This window comes from Passer domesticus, chromosome 1 (assembly GCF_036417665.1).
Source record: "Passer domesticus isolate bPasDom1 chromosome 1, bPasDom1.hap1, whole genome shotgun sequence".
Taxonomy (NCBI): domain Eukaryota; kingdom Metazoa; phylum Chordata; class Aves; order Passeriformes; family Passeridae; genus Passer; species Passer domesticus.
In genome coordinates, this window is record NC_087474.1 from 94,718,888 (window position 1) to 94,734,182 (window position 15,295).

Here is a 15,295-nt window from a genome sequence, read left to right on the forward strand (position 1 = left end):
TTACATGCCTAGACATAGTGTGATAGAGAAAGCTATTTTTTATTGTTTTACTAATAATTAATAATGTCAGTTGATGTTGTGCTGCCACTGCCTTGACTCTTTCATACACACAGATGGCATTGTTCGGATATCCAAGTATACGACTTCAGTGTTTTCACTTCAAGTGTTACTTTTTCTTTTCCTTTCTCTTTTTTCAGGTTGACTTTGAACAACTCCAGGAAAACTTGTGTCAGATGGAAAGACGGTGCAAAGCATCATGGGATCACCTTAAGGCTATAGCAAAGCATGAAATGAAGCCAAGTCTGAAGCAAAAAATGTCTGAGTTCCTTAAAGACTGTGCAGAAAGAATCATAATCCTGAAGATTGTTCATAGAAGAATAATTAACAGGTACAGAATTATATTGGTGACAGCAATACCTTGATAGTAAATGACTTGGTAAAATTATAAGTTATGACATCATAAATATGTGTTTTGTAAGTGTTTAATGCCTGTTCCTGCAGGGAATGTTGCTGGGTTGTATGTGGTGCATATTTTGTTATAGTCTCCATTGAAGAAACTCCACTCCAATCCCCACTCCAGAAATTTCTATATTTTTTACTAAAAAAAGCAATCATCCAGGCAGTCATTTATTTCCAAGGTGCAATAACTGTGTCTTTTGCCTCCTAGTCCCCAAAAGCTAGCAGCTTTATAGTTAAATTGATAGATTTTCTGTTTATCCCTGGATTATTTTTTAAGGAGGCTTGGTTTACTGTCTGATAAACAAGAAGAGACTGTAGCAAAAAAATGAAGTTTTTTTGACAAATTCATCATATGCAGAAGCTGAAACCAGTCTTATACAATGAGCTCTTTTGTAGGCAGAACCACTCCTATTTGCAAGATCGTTGACTATGTGTTTTATGCGTATACCAGCTGAAGGCAGATTTAAGATTTCTCTCCTTCGGATTTGCAGTTGGGTTTAATGAAATTGTGAGATTTTCCGACTTCTGGATAATTTCTGAATTGCTGTGGTCAAAATTAAGAACTGGATTCCAAATGATTCCAAATTTGTGGGTATACACTTGAGAAGTTGATTCAGTTCTTTCATTTTTATAATGACTTAGGGTTTATGACACAAGTAAGCAGAAATCCCAATTGCAATGGAAGGGAAGTGAATTCATTAGGTTCCTATTGTGTTTATCATAGGCATTGTGTAAGTAAAAAAAGTATGAACTTTCTCCTCTGATATCCTGCAACTGCTATGATAGTTATTAAAAATGTTTTGGTATACTTGTATCTTTCTAAGATTGGGAAAACTTTTTGTCCTCAGGGATATAGATGCAGTAAAAAGGAATTCCCATACGTTTTTACACATTCAGTGTACTGCTGTAAATCATGCAATATAGAAGCAATAGTAAAAATTGCAAATAGTGCAAAAGCTCTGAATGCCACAGAAGCAGTAAAACTGTGAATTGAGACTGCCCCAAACTAATGTACTTGGTAGATAATATAATTTTATGGTCAGTTTTGTGAACCAGAAATTCTTTCCTTCTTGTGTTTGCTAGCCTGTAAATCTGCATTCTTCTTGTCTAGACTTTGTCCAAAGCCCTAACAGCCTCTTTGAAGTTGCTTAATACAAATAAATAGAATTGAAACTTAATAATTTTTTTTTTCTATAACAGAAATTAAATTGGTCATTCACGTGCCAAATTAGTCATATAAAGTGATAGAGTTCCATAAATATTTTATCTCCTGCATCAGCCTGGGAAAGTAGACTAGGATGAAGTTATCATAGGCTAGACTTTCATGGTTTTAATTATAAAACACACCAATGTTATGCAAAGCATCCATGAAAATTCTGTAGCACAAAGGAAATGATGGGAGCTAGTAAAGTAATAAATGGATTCAGTGAAATATAGGGTTGTTGTTTTTTTTTCCAAGAGACCATCAATAAGGATTTTCCCCCTTTATAACTCATTTTTTTCCAGGTTTCACTCATTTTTGTTATTTATGGGCCATCCTCCCTATGCGATACGTGAAGTCAACATCAATAAGTTCTGCAAGATTATTAGTGAATTTGCTCTGGAATACCGCACCACCAGGGAACGAGTTCTGCAGCAAAAACAGAAACGAGCTAACCACAGGGAAAGAAACAAGACCAGAGGGAAAATGATAACAGATGTAAGTGGCAAATGGTATCTCCCATAGCGTGGATTTTTAAAACTTTCTTTCATTGCATGTGGTATATGAAGTGTTGCTACTCTATTTTTAATTTTAGAGGTCCTTGTGCTGAAAGTAATGAACTCTTCTCCATTAAAAGACAAAACTTGCAAGTCCTTGATTGTATAATTTCTGCTTCATAAAATTGTATAGGAAAAGAACAAACCGAAATTAATTATCCAAAAAGTGCTTCTCTGTGTGCTGCACAGTGTCCAGAATATCTAGAAGACATCAGAATCCATTAGGGTGTATCTGACCAGCCAAGAATATGAAAAAGAAAAAAACCTAGAAATCAGAGTCCTAATTGAGAACATAATTTAGATGATGAATCATTGTAGCTATATAAGTGATTGCAGCCAAATTTTAATGGATTTTTTTCTCCATCTTTAAATATTCTAGTAGTCTTGAGCGTTGATATTTTATTTTTATTATGTCTGTGTATATAAATATGCACATATACATGTATTTCATGTGCATTTTTTTCTTAACTTTAGAGCACAGACCAGCCAATTTTATGGCAACAGACTACTTTGGGATTCTGAAAGGATGGACAAATTTATGTCCACAGTACATGTTACTGTGTAAACTTTTTGACTGTAAGATTGCATACTCATAGAATAAATTAAAGTAAGATTAGTTTTCTCAGCATAATAGGTTTTAAAATCCCCTTTTTATATTTTTTCTATCTTTTTTTTTTTAAGTTGATGTAGTTTGACTCAATCCAAATAGAGTTTTAAGAAGTGCCAGTGCTTAATAAAAGTTTCCAGCTGTCTCAAAATCCAGATCTGGAGTCTCGATTAAATGCAAGTGTTTCATTGCATATGAAGCTACCCCTGCCTTTGGCATGAAAAGCCCAAAGCTGATTACAGTTTTATGGCTCAGGCAACATGGGTCAATATAAATATATAAATACATATATATGTATTGGGACTGACATGAATTGAGATTTTATTTAAGTCATTGACTCACAATCATTTGTCAATCTTTCCTGGCAATATCCTCTTTACATTTGGAAATCTGCCCCATCTAAAGAAAATGTTAAACCTGCATTATAATCAAAATATTTTTTTCTTTTGGTGTAGTCTCAAGTTAAGGAAGAGGCTCTGGTTTTATACCAAGGGTATAATACAATCATACAGATTTACAAAACTACGACCAGAGAAGTGAAATCACTTTCTGCAATTGCTTCTTGGTTTTCCTGATGTGTTCTAAGGGAGCCAAAAGACAGCATTAACCAAAGCACTTTGTAAATTAAAATTTTCCTTCCCTCACATAGCTTTGACACTTTTTACTAGTTTAAGCAAGACTGAGATACAAAGGAATTCCTGTTTTCCTACTATGTTCCTACTATATAATGTAGTGCTTAGGTATTATCTGTCCAGAATAACTGCTGTGGCAGGACAAAAAGCTTGTCTATATCCTGCCTGCAGAAAATGCAAGAGTGAAAGGAGTTCTGGTCACTGGCAGCTCGGTTCAGGAAGCAGAGAAATGGGACCCTTTCAAACCACAAAAACTCTCAGGCTTGACAGTGAGTCAGCAAGGGGCAGAACCAGGGACAATGGCCTGAAAATGGAGGGCAGGAGGCGTCAAGGCCTTTCCCAGAACAAAAGTAATATTGGAGGAAGATCTCTTGTTAAGCTCAAGATGCTGTTGAGATTTGGCAAGAATTAAATGCCATCTGACAGTTAGTGTTACACCAAAAAATATCTTGCAGATCTTAAAAAAGGGAGTATATTTTGCCTATCACTAATTTATAATTATAGAACAGTCCTATTAGGTTGAAACCAAAAAGCCTGCATGAGTAAAAACCAACAGTCTTTAAAACTGCCCTTACAGGAATATTCTTTAAGGGAGTTATTAATGTGGCCACATAGTTATTTCAGAAGTTAGCTAAATCTCTTTGACCATAGCCCAGTAATATGGCCTCATTTACCTTTTATTGAAACTGCAGTATATGGTAAAACTGAGTTGACTATTTGTCACAGCTTCCTCTGACAACTTCAAAGCTATATCTACCTCAGAACAAGTTTCCAAGTCAGCAGGATGGAAGATATTTATATGTGAAGAATTATGAAAACGTGGAATTTTATTGTAGTTTTGTTTTGGCTGTGGTTTGTATCTGGTCTTGATTTTCTTAGTCTTTTATATTTGAAGGCTTGGAAAGGGGAGATGGATCAGTAATGCATGGACAGCGATTCACTAGTTACAAAATACTGATAGAAGAAAGTTGAGATCTTGACATTGGAAAGAAATTCTTTGTAGAAAGTGATTATAATATGCAATAGTCATATGGAATTTTACTTTCTGCTTTTGGTGACCTAAAAGTATTGCGCAGTTATTTGAAAATTTACCTCCCTGTCCTTTTGAAAGTTTCCTCAGGGTCTCATTTTGATCACCTCACAGTACTGCTTTTAGGCAGATGAGGAGGGATTCTGACAAAAGCAGGAAAGGAATAAGCCAGAACCAGCCTGGTTCTTAAGGAGAAGGCCTGTATCTCTTAAACCTTGTCCCCCCTGCAGACTTGGAAGGCAGAAGGTCTTGGCTTCTTGCATGGAGAGTCTGCTGGCTCTTTACATGGAGAACTTGCATCAGCTTCAACTACTCACACAGAGTAGGGCTCAGAAGCACCATGGGGAACATTTCCAGTCTTCCTTTCAGCCTTTTACCACAGATATCTTTGTGTTTGTATGTTCTTTAATAGCTGAAGTGGACTGGGCACTGTCAGTTTAAATCGTGGTGAATGTTGTCTGGAGGAGAGGGGTAAGGAGAAAAAAAAAAAAAAAAGGGTTTTTTTGCCACAGTTTCACAGGGAAAATAGCCTAGTCTCTGTAACCTTATATCTGGCTTTAGCCAGTGATGGCACTCATTTCAGGGAGCAAGCAAAATAGGGAAGAAATGCAATTATAGGTACAAGTCTGAGCTTTTAAATGATTTTTAATAATAGTAGGTAATATAAGCATCTGTCTCCCAGATTTATGAAGCTCTGCTTTTCACGGTACTTAAGAGTTTCAATTTCAGAATTGCTATGTAATAGACATAATATTTTGAAACAGCAAATCTGTTGCACAGAAATGCTACCCTAAAGGAAAAATGTGAGGGCAGGAGGAAGAGGAGAGAGATTTCAAACTGTCCTGCAACATCCAATATTGAATGACAGAAGAATCAAGTGGCCTTTTTTCCTTTAAATTAACATCTTGTGTCTGCAAGTGGTATTCAGCATACCAATATTCTTTCACTGCTTTTTGATAATATATGTTAAAAAATTCTTAATTGATTGCTATTTCTCAGTAGGTTTTATAATGATGAAATAAAAAAGTAAATACAAGACAGAATATACACACCAGGGTGAGGGCAGATTCCCTTGTGAAACATAAGGTTGATTTATTTATTTTGCTGCCTTTACTACTGCTGTCAGTATTTGCTAGAGGCAAATTCCTCTTCAGACATGGGAATATGAAGGGAGTGGTGAACTATTCCTCCAGTGCACTGCAGTAGCCTTGGGTGTAGGACACTGGTTCTAGGAGCGAGTGCTATCCATGGAGAGCAGGAGGGAGATAAATAGTAGTGCCCAGGTACTGGAGATGAGCAAAGTCAAGCAAAGAAGTGCCCTTAAAGTGAGTCCACAGCAAATCACCGCTAGCTAGATTAAATGGGCTGGAAGGTCAGCAGCTGGTCCTTTACCCTATAAAAAGCTAGCTTGATACAAAGTGATACTATAATACACTTTTGTTTAGAGCACAGTCTTGGTAATGTGTGTTCTCTACTATTTTACCTTGCCCTGACTGCCTTTTTGTATTGTTTAGCTTAATTTACTCTCCTGCTGCCCTTTACTTATTAGCTGAATGTACAGAATGATGCATTAGATTAGATAGATAGATAGACAGATAGAATTAGAATACAAGACTGTTTATATTTCCTATTCTTTTTTCTGTTTCTTACTCATGGCAAAAAGTGAACAGGGGTCCTCTTCAGAAGAATTGCTTTATAGAGTGATTCCCTGGCCCCCAGGGGACAGAAGAAAAGACAAACAGACAATTTTAATGCAAAGGAAACATACCTGCCATGGTCCCTTTGCAAAACACACTGCCTGTGTTTCTGTCAGTATCACTGTGTCCAAATTAGAATAAGCATCTCACTCTTAGCATAAAACATACCCTTAAAAAGTAATGTTAATGTGCTGCTCAGCAGTCACAGCTAATCTTCTTATGGAGACTGTGCTGAAACTAAACTGAGGGCCAAAGTAAATCAGGCTTTCATTTTTAATGATGAATGTTTCTGGAACAGAATGTATCAATCCCAGACAGAAATCAGAGCTGAGATGGAGATAAGGTCAAAAATGTGTATTAGTAACATGAGGGAGAGGAATAGTATTGGTGGAATGCTTCTTCTATAAAAAACAAAACAAAACCCACAAATAAGTGCATAAAATTTCTGGACTATGTTTGCACTTTATAAACAATCAAACTGAAAATTATGGAAACAGGGAGCCCAGATACTTGAGAAGCCATGTTTTACTTTGGGAAACTTCCATGTGGGGTATCTTCTAACTCAGTGAAGAATTCCCAAGACATTTGGGAATACAGATCTAAATACTTCACTAATTCCTTATAAATCCCCAAATTTAAGAATACTCCATATCCCACAATGTTTTTGTATGTGCATTTAATGTAGTGCAACCATCAAGATAGTTTTAGATGCCTGCTGTCACAGATGCGAAGGCCTTGAATAACAATGGATAATTGCATCCCTCTGATTTCCAGGATCAGGTATCAGGCAGCTACTGGAGATCTTTAAGCATTTATTGAAAGACTACCCAGCATTTGATTTGAGTGCTCTGTTGAATTCGAAGTTGAAAAACCCCAGCTTAAAAAAGGAATTAAAACAAACACTTAAGTGTAGAGAAAAGGAATTGCCAAGAAGTTGACCTCTGCACTGAGAGGAACAGCAGCCAGGACCTCCCTGTGCTGCACAGAGCTGGAAGAAGAGAAGGAGCCCTACCTAGTGTTGTCAGCTTCCATGGGGCAAACAACTGTGTGACTCAAGGGAGAGAAATAGGATAGGTTAGGAGTAGTAGCAGTTCACCATTTCTGTGAGGAAAATCAGGAAATTTCTACATACCCTACTGACAGTGACAGTCTGCTCTACGTACAATCAGCTTAAAAAAAAAAAGCAAGCTGGTTGTCTAAGGCATGAATATTAATTCCTTATATGTCTTCTATTTTTATGTCCTCCTATTGCATAAACAGTACCATGGTTACCTCTTACTCTGTCATGGTTTGATGGTGCTGTCTTTCTTAAATCTTGCTGTTTGTCCTTCTCCACCTTGTCCTTTGTTTCCAGTGGCAGACCGATGAAGAAGAGGATGTTGAGGTATGGTTCTCTGAAAAAGCATGTCATCTCATGTCTTCTGTGTGCTGTGCCATCTAATTTCTAACTCAGGCAGTATGGACTGCTCAATTCCATCTGCTCAGCTGGAACTATGAACCATGACATACTTCTCATACCTTTTTGTCTCAATCATAAGAATGCATTTTTACAGTCAGCTTTAACTGTATGCATTCCTGCCCTCTTGAATAAGGATATCCTTATCTGAGGGCTTAATAATTTTAAGTTTCCTCATTTCTTTTCCTTACTGTCTGTAATGTACTGCAAAGTATCCCCATTACCCAAAACATCAGTGATCTAAATGTTATGGATATCAAGATACCATGGGCTATGGATTACCAGGATAATTTCATACTCCTTAAGCTCTGTAACCCCACATCAAAATCATGAGTATATAGGGATGTTAAGAAAACCCTAACTGTTTGCCTTGCTCTATAAATAGAGAATGAGACACTTCATTCATCATCGAGGTGAGCCATGGAGTAGTTCATGTATCTATCATAAAGTGCTCCTGAAGGTGATATTCTAGCTATATTCATCATAAATGTTTATTGGTTTGAGGAGCATCTTTTCTGCAATGCATTTTTTGTTCAGTATTAGAGCTTTCTTCAATTTGCTGAACATAAACAATGTGGCTTAATGCTCACTGTTTCATAGTGGTGGTCATTTTCTCACCAGGCTGGGGTTTGGCCAGCAATTTATGGCAACATCTGAAAAAAAAGGAAATTAAATAGAACTTGGCTCTAGAGATTTGCCCCCCAGTCATGGTTTGTGCTGTATAGGTTAGGGCATGGAAAGAAAATTACAGTAATTTGCCTGTTTATACCAATATGTAACTAACCTGTGTGAACAGGAACTAACAGTTATGTGGAGACTTTATCCTTTGGAATTTTTTGGAACTTGTATTGATTACTGAACAACCCACTTTGTATAAGAGAGTAGTCTTAATGCAAAAATAGCATGTCCTTTCATAGGAGTTTTTCTCTAATATTTTTCTGTCTATTAATTTCACATGTGAAACTCTAGCACTTGCATATTTTTCACATCAAAATGTTACAAACTAATCTTTTAGCAAGAAAACAAACTTCTTACTATCAAAATAGGTCTTTTACTGGTATATTTAGCTTAGTTCCTTGTAGGGATTATTGTTTTGCTACTCAGTTAACTTGCTATCTTACCCCAAAAAGTCACTATGTTAAAATAGAATCATCTTATCATTGGTTTCCAGATTTAACTTTTTCAGTTTGCAGTCTTCAGATAGGGACTTGATCAAAGCTCTGAAAGTAGGGCCCAGTCTTTTCTTTCAATTTACCGTTCTCTGACAGAAGAGCTTTGCAGGTTTGCATCCCTTTAAATGACTGGCTTGATATCATCAAGTGAATAATTAATGTTGTTTATTATGCAAAGGAAGAAGAGAATGCAGCACTTGTCCTTTCATCTGTGCTGAATTAGAGTAAGAAAGATTAAAAGGAATAACAAAACATACTTTGGTGTCTGATGCTGGGCTGATATGAGTGAGAGTACCGACGTTTATTATTATCTGTTGATGCCTGTTTGCTGTCAACAGGGTTGGTATTTCCTGCAGTCAGGGCTGTATTTTCAGTGTGCTTTGACCTTTCTGTAGATAAGAGCACAGTGGCGAATACCAGCATCCAAGCCCTTTGGAGGCAGTGTCTGGGAAGGGAGAGCAGCCCAGCAATGCAAGCCCTTCTCCTTAGAAAGCACCAACTTCTGCTGCTCCCACCCGTTCCTAGGTGGTTGTTTTGGTCACTGGTGGGGCTGCTGCATACCCACACTGTGCATGCCCAGCTAGTATAGCTGCTGCTGTTCACATAGTCATGGTGACAGGGAAGCAGAAGGCAGACTCCTCTATCTCTTGTAAGGTTTTTTTGTTCTTCTGACTGAAATTTTTGTGTTTCAGTCATAAATAATTTGTCTGGGTGTTTTGGGACCAGGGACTTTTTAAGCATTAGTGGCAATGTGTATTAAAGTTACTTGTAGATAACTGTGTTTTCAAGCATATTGAGAGTTTTCTGAGCAGCAAGGCAGAGGGAAAGGTGTCTCTTCCTAGACCACTGTCCCCATTTTGCCTTGCTAGTGAAAGTTGATTGTACAGGGAAAAAAAGCAATTTCTTTTTTCTCTTGGGTCTCATGCTGTTCCTCTCAGCATTATGCCTGACCCCAGATCAGACTCAGTCTGGATCAACGGTTTCAAAGCAAGTCCTTGCTTTGTACCTTTTACTCTCAGACATAAGGTCAAAATTACAAAGCTCGAGATAATGCATCTGTTCTTCCTCTGACTGTGTCTGCTCCCTGCTGTCACCCTGTTTCAGGTTTATTTCTGGTCAGAGTGAATGCTCTGGAGAGGAGCAACTGTTGCTGGGCTCTTTTGGGAATAGCTCTACTCCAAACCAAGCCTGGGAGGACACTTCTTTCCTTGCAATTCGCAGTCGAGCCCCTGGCCAATTGTCCATGCTGTTCTCACTTGACACAACAAATGCTTTTCCTCCCGCAGTCTGGCAAGTTCTCCAGCAGCTCCCCGCCCTGCCAGAGCCAGCCCCAGGGCCTGCAGTATGCCGAGGATGCTGCCGAGCACGAGAACATGAAGGCTGTGCTGAAGACCTGCTCCGTGGCGGGGGACAGCACCATGGCACTCGGCGTCCGCACTCGGAGCCGGGCCAGCCGAGGTAAGTGCCAGAATTTCCTCTTGGCCACATTTCTTGTGCTGTGGTAGCCACACAGTGGCCCAAACATGGGTCATGTCCCCCTTGCATAGCACTCACAGCTGAAAAGGTGGAAGGGGAAGGCGAACATCCCAGTGGTGTTTTCATGGTAGAAGTGATTTGAGGCAAGGGGGTGAAGAAGAATTTTCCTGACGTTTCAAAACATAGATCACAGCCAGAGTAGGGGTCCAAGCCTGCAGCAATTTTCAATTCTCCCTACAGATGGTGACTGCCCACTAACACACCAATTCTTGTTCTCATCATGAAAGCAAAATCGGCCATCTGGAGAATCCAGGATGTGGTTTTCTCTTTATTTGCAATAGAAGCAAGTAGAAAGCAGCAATTCAAACACTAGTGAAAAGACCTTGCAGTATTTTATGAATGACTGGGAAGAGATTGGGGAGAAAATGCGTAGGAAAAAGGTGATGTGTCTTTTAACCACCTCCCTGCTAAAGCTAAAATGCAAAGGTAACCGGTATTCACTTTTGTCTTCCCCTCATCACTCCCTTACTTGCAATACAAGGAAGATGGTTTTGGACTAAAGATGATGCACCAAAATTGAAGTCCTCATTTTCTTCTCCTTCATATCTGGATATCTTACACTTTCTTGATACTTTTTTTTTTTAATAGAACTTGATAGCACATTCAACTCTGTGTGTGTACTTTACTAAGGCTTAAAACCATGATCCTGGCTAATTCAGAAGTTTCACAGCCCCAGTGTAAGAAGCCAGTCAGCTAACTAAAGTACAAAGATTAAATAATTCAAGCGGCACTGTAACAAGCTGAACAGCTGAAGTAATCCTCTGAATGCTGATGAGGGGAGTGTCCTGATTGTGACAGTCAGCTTGTGTTCCCCAGAAAAACAGCAGAAACAGAAGATGCGTGAGCCAGACAAGAGCTTGTCAGGAGCACTGTTATAGTAGAACGGCTCCTGAAAAAGCAAGGAGAGAAGGTAGACGAGTAAAGGCCTAATCAAAGCTGTTTATGGACTTCAGAGATGTGGTATAAAATGGTCTTGCTGGTGATTTCTTAGCTGCTTACGATTGTACCACATCCACTCCTGCAAAGCTCGCTGTCAATGTTCACACTGCACACTAGCCTTCAAATAATTTAAAAACTAAATGCACATAGAACAGTAGCTAGTAGTGGAGGAACCCAAAGATGTGTTACACAATGCTCTGTGGGGTGAGGAGTGCCAGGGCCTTGGATTTGGAAATATGGCTCACTTGTTTGTTCGTGGTTTTAACCAAAATTGCTTTCAGCTTTTCATCTTGCCAACAACTCTTCCACTCGCAACAGAGCACACACAGTCACACCAGGACATGTACAGCTCTTTGATAGGAAGGTGAATTCTTCATTGTGAAGGGGACAATACATGTCAAACCACACTTTATGCCTTTTTCTTGTCTCCTTTGCACTAGGTTGTGATGCAGATGCTCAGAAATTGTTGTGTCCTTTTCTTTCTTTCAGTACAAAAGGACCTGAGTTTCTGATTTGCATCAATCTCTAAGATGTGCCATGTCTTCTAGTGTCTTTGTAATAGGAACAGAGAGAAACATGGTCACACAATATGATCCATCCTTGGCTTATAGGCAGCCTCTAGCAGGCATTTGCCAGTTGTATGCTCAAGAGCAAGACACCACGGCTTAAAGGAACAGAAAGTGTGTATATAAATATATATATATATATATATTATAATTGTGTTTGAGCTCTTGGCTGTCTCCTGGTGCAGCAAAAAGTCTAGGCTATTATTTAGAAATATTCTCCATTAGGCAGCTGCTTCTTTTTTGGTCGAATTGAAGTCAGGATGACTGAGCTGCATGCTCTAATTTCCACAAAAATCCAATCACAAAACCAAAGTGATGCGAGAGACTTCCTCTCTTCCTTTCCCCAAATTCACTTGCTGGACTTTTCCAGGCCGTATTGGTTCATGGAACGCTGGCAATGATGATTCACCAAACGCAACGGATGACGCCGCGGATGAGATCATGGATCGCATCGTCAAGTCCGCCACCCAAGTGCCAAGCCAGCGAGCGGTGCCTAGAGAGAGGAAGCGGTCACGAGCAAATAGGAAGTCATGTGAGTACAAGGCTATTAAATTGCTCAAAGTAAGGGAACATGCAAATATTTATGTATATCGGTGTAGGAACCAGGCCTTTGGTAGGCAGACATGCATTGGGAGTGGCTTGAGTGTGTGCTGACGTTTGGCTTATGTTCCTCTTACTATTGTTTAATCAGTGTTGTATGCAGTGGGTGACTCTGCCTTCTACAGAGCTTGAAATGTCCTTAGCAGAATAAGAAAAATGGTTTATGGTGATTTATGACAGTGCTTATGCATAACTGGAGAGTTCAGATCAGGACCTCAGATGGAGACTGCTTAAAATGCTGTAACCTACTGTGAACTGGCATAAAGATTAATAGTTGTGTCTGTAGCTGAACTTATTCATAAAGCAAAAAATAGTTTGAGATATTTTGCCTTTTAAAATCTTTCTCTCTCGTGCTGTATGCTATCTTTCCGCAGCCCTGAAAACAAAATGTCTACTGCTGCTTGGCTGCAAAGTGGTTATAGAGGAGTTTAACTTCCACTGGGAAGAAAAGGTAGCACATTTATAAGGTGGTCTTTCAATGGTGTAGTGTGGCCTTGGGAATGAGCTGCAACACCCAAGTTTGAGGAGTTTGGTTTCATGGTTTAGTAAATCCAATATTTAAGAGGTGATGAACTTTCTGGGTTGTTTTTGTTTTTTTTTTTCCTCTTGTGCAGAAACTAGTGCAAATACTATGAGAAGGATAACTACCCAAAGAATGTAAGATTTTAGTGTTTAACATTATTAACCATATGTGGCTTTTTGACTACCTTTCCATCCATTTTTTTAGCATTTCTGGGAAGTTAGGACAAAGAGGAGACAACAACAGTGAGTGAAAAATGACACAGATTTTCTTTCTTGTGGAGTTGTTCTAACATAATGGGTGATCAAAAACATTTGATATTTGCTATAAATCAGCATGTGCTGAAAGCATATTCACTTTCCCCAACATGCTAAAAAAGGAACTCATGCATGTGGCAAGAGCAGAGGCAAAGTGGACACTCTGGTTAGATGAGCCAGTCTCTAAACAAAGAAAATGACCTGACACTGGATTGTCTGTCTTACTTTCTGTCATACACTGTGCCTTACCTCCTTCTGGCATCACCTGCTGCTACCCACTTCCCCACACAGTTCTGGCATTCTGCACGTGCTGACTGCTGCAGTTGGCTTGTGCAAATCAAATAAATCTCCTGTATGTTTGCCTATTTCCATGCTTTATCCCATATTAAAGTATCTCCTCTGTTGGCAACACTGTCTTCATACACACATATACCAAAACCTCTTATTCCTAATTTTTCCCAGATATTTTTTTCCCTAGGAAGCACTTGCTGCAGAAACAACAAAACAGGATAATGATAATAAAAATACTATATAATTTTTCAATTGAACTGTCTTTTATACTCAGTAAAAGCATTAACGGGGATTAAACATTCAGTTAATGTTTAGGCTGGGACTGATTTCCATTGTAATTAATCATGATAGAATCCAGCTCTTGTGCTTGTTTGTTCTTCAAGATCTGGATGAGACTCTTAAGTGAATTAAAAGACAGTTTCAAAACAAACATAAAGTTCAGCAGTTTAATGTCCCTTTTAGCTGACATGTGCAAAAGCGTGGAAGGAGAATATCCCAACTAAACTGTTTCACTCTGATAGATAGTCAATATACTTGGATGATGAATTAATTAAGTAGTTTATCTTTAAAATACACTCAGCTGGACTGATAATATGACATCTCCAGGAAATGAAGAGAGATCATCCCTTGCTAATGCATGATGTGAGTTAAATGAGCAGAAGATATTCCAGTTAGAAACACATAAACATGTAAGAAAGCAGATTTTTAGGCATATCTCAATGATTTTGATTTGCAGACTCTACAATATTTATTGCCTGTAGAGACCCTATTATCTGATAGGTTTGATTCTTCACCTTCAATCTTCAGAATCCCATGCACAACTTTTGGCTTTTGCCGTGAGCTTGGTATTCAATCTTTTCAGAAACATCAAAGAGAAACTCACTTGAAAGGAATTATTTTCCCTGTGCATCATGTTGCATATGTCTCTTTGCTTTCAGGGCACAACTGGAAAACTTGTCAGTCTTACTTAGCATTCAGCAAAGATTTTAGTGTGCATGAACTGAGACACATGGTTTTTAGCAAAATCAGAAACCCAAAATATTTATATGCAGTTGCACTATAAATGTTTGCTGTGGTTTCAGCAGAAGGTTCTCATGGGCAAGGGATTTTTTTCCCATAAAAAAGACAGTGAAATGTGAAGTAAAAAAAAAAAAAACAAAAAACAAACAAACAAAAAAAACTTAATTCATCATTAATCAAGTCCTTTATGGCTAGGGGAAAGCAGAAATAGGTTTATAAAAAATGTTATGTTGAATTCATATTAAATTGTTGCAGTGGGAAAATGAGATATCTTGATACATTCATTTGAAGCATTTTACCTTTTATTGTTGTTGACCAGTGTGACTGTATCTGGTATGGAGAGAGCTTGGTTTGAAAGCTCAGGGTAATCATCAGAACTATAAAATTGGAGGAGAAATAAGGCAGGGAGTCATCCAGCAAAAGACAGATGGAAATGTCTGTATCTGTTGGTTGAAGATAGAAAAGGTCACTGATAAATCAAGATATGACTAGTAGGAAGGAATTTGTTCAGTAGGAGCTGAAGTGAATTACAGAAATCTAAGGTACATGATAAGTGCATAACAACTGAGTTCCCATGATGATCTGGAGAGATTCTGTGCTAGACCTTTACACAGCACAAGATTTTCAGGATAAAATTTGTTGTTAGAAATACAGTCATCAACTGGAAGTCACTGCCTTATGACGGGTGTTCAGTGACCTGCCTACCAGATACTCTAGAGTGGCATTACATCTGAGAAAATAACATTGCAGTTGTA

The 15,295-nt window shown here is 38.4% G+C and overlaps 1 protein-coding gene across 6 annotated transcripts in view; it reads left to right on the forward strand.

Moving 5' to 3' along the window:
• Positions 1-15,295, forward strand: part of FHOD3 (formin homology 2 domain containing 3) — a 371,712-nt gene that overhangs the window by 339,496 nt on the left and 16,921 nt on the right. For 4 of the 6 annotated variants that reach the window (XM_064429712.1, XM_064429729.1, XM_064429739.1 and 1 more), the window contains 4 exons: positions 198-388; positions 1,966-2,158; positions 10,098-10,269; positions 12,223-12,384. In XM_064429712.1, coding sequence (XP_064285782.1) covers positions 198-388; positions 1,966-2,158; positions 10,098-10,269; positions 12,223-12,384 — 718 coding nt within the window. Of the gene's footprint in view, positions 1-197; positions 389-1,965; positions 2,159-7,537; positions 7,568-10,097; positions 10,270-12,222; positions 12,385-15,295 lie in introns of all 6 variants that reach the window. The other 2 variants (XM_064429703.1, XM_064429718.1) reach the window with 1 other exon arrangement.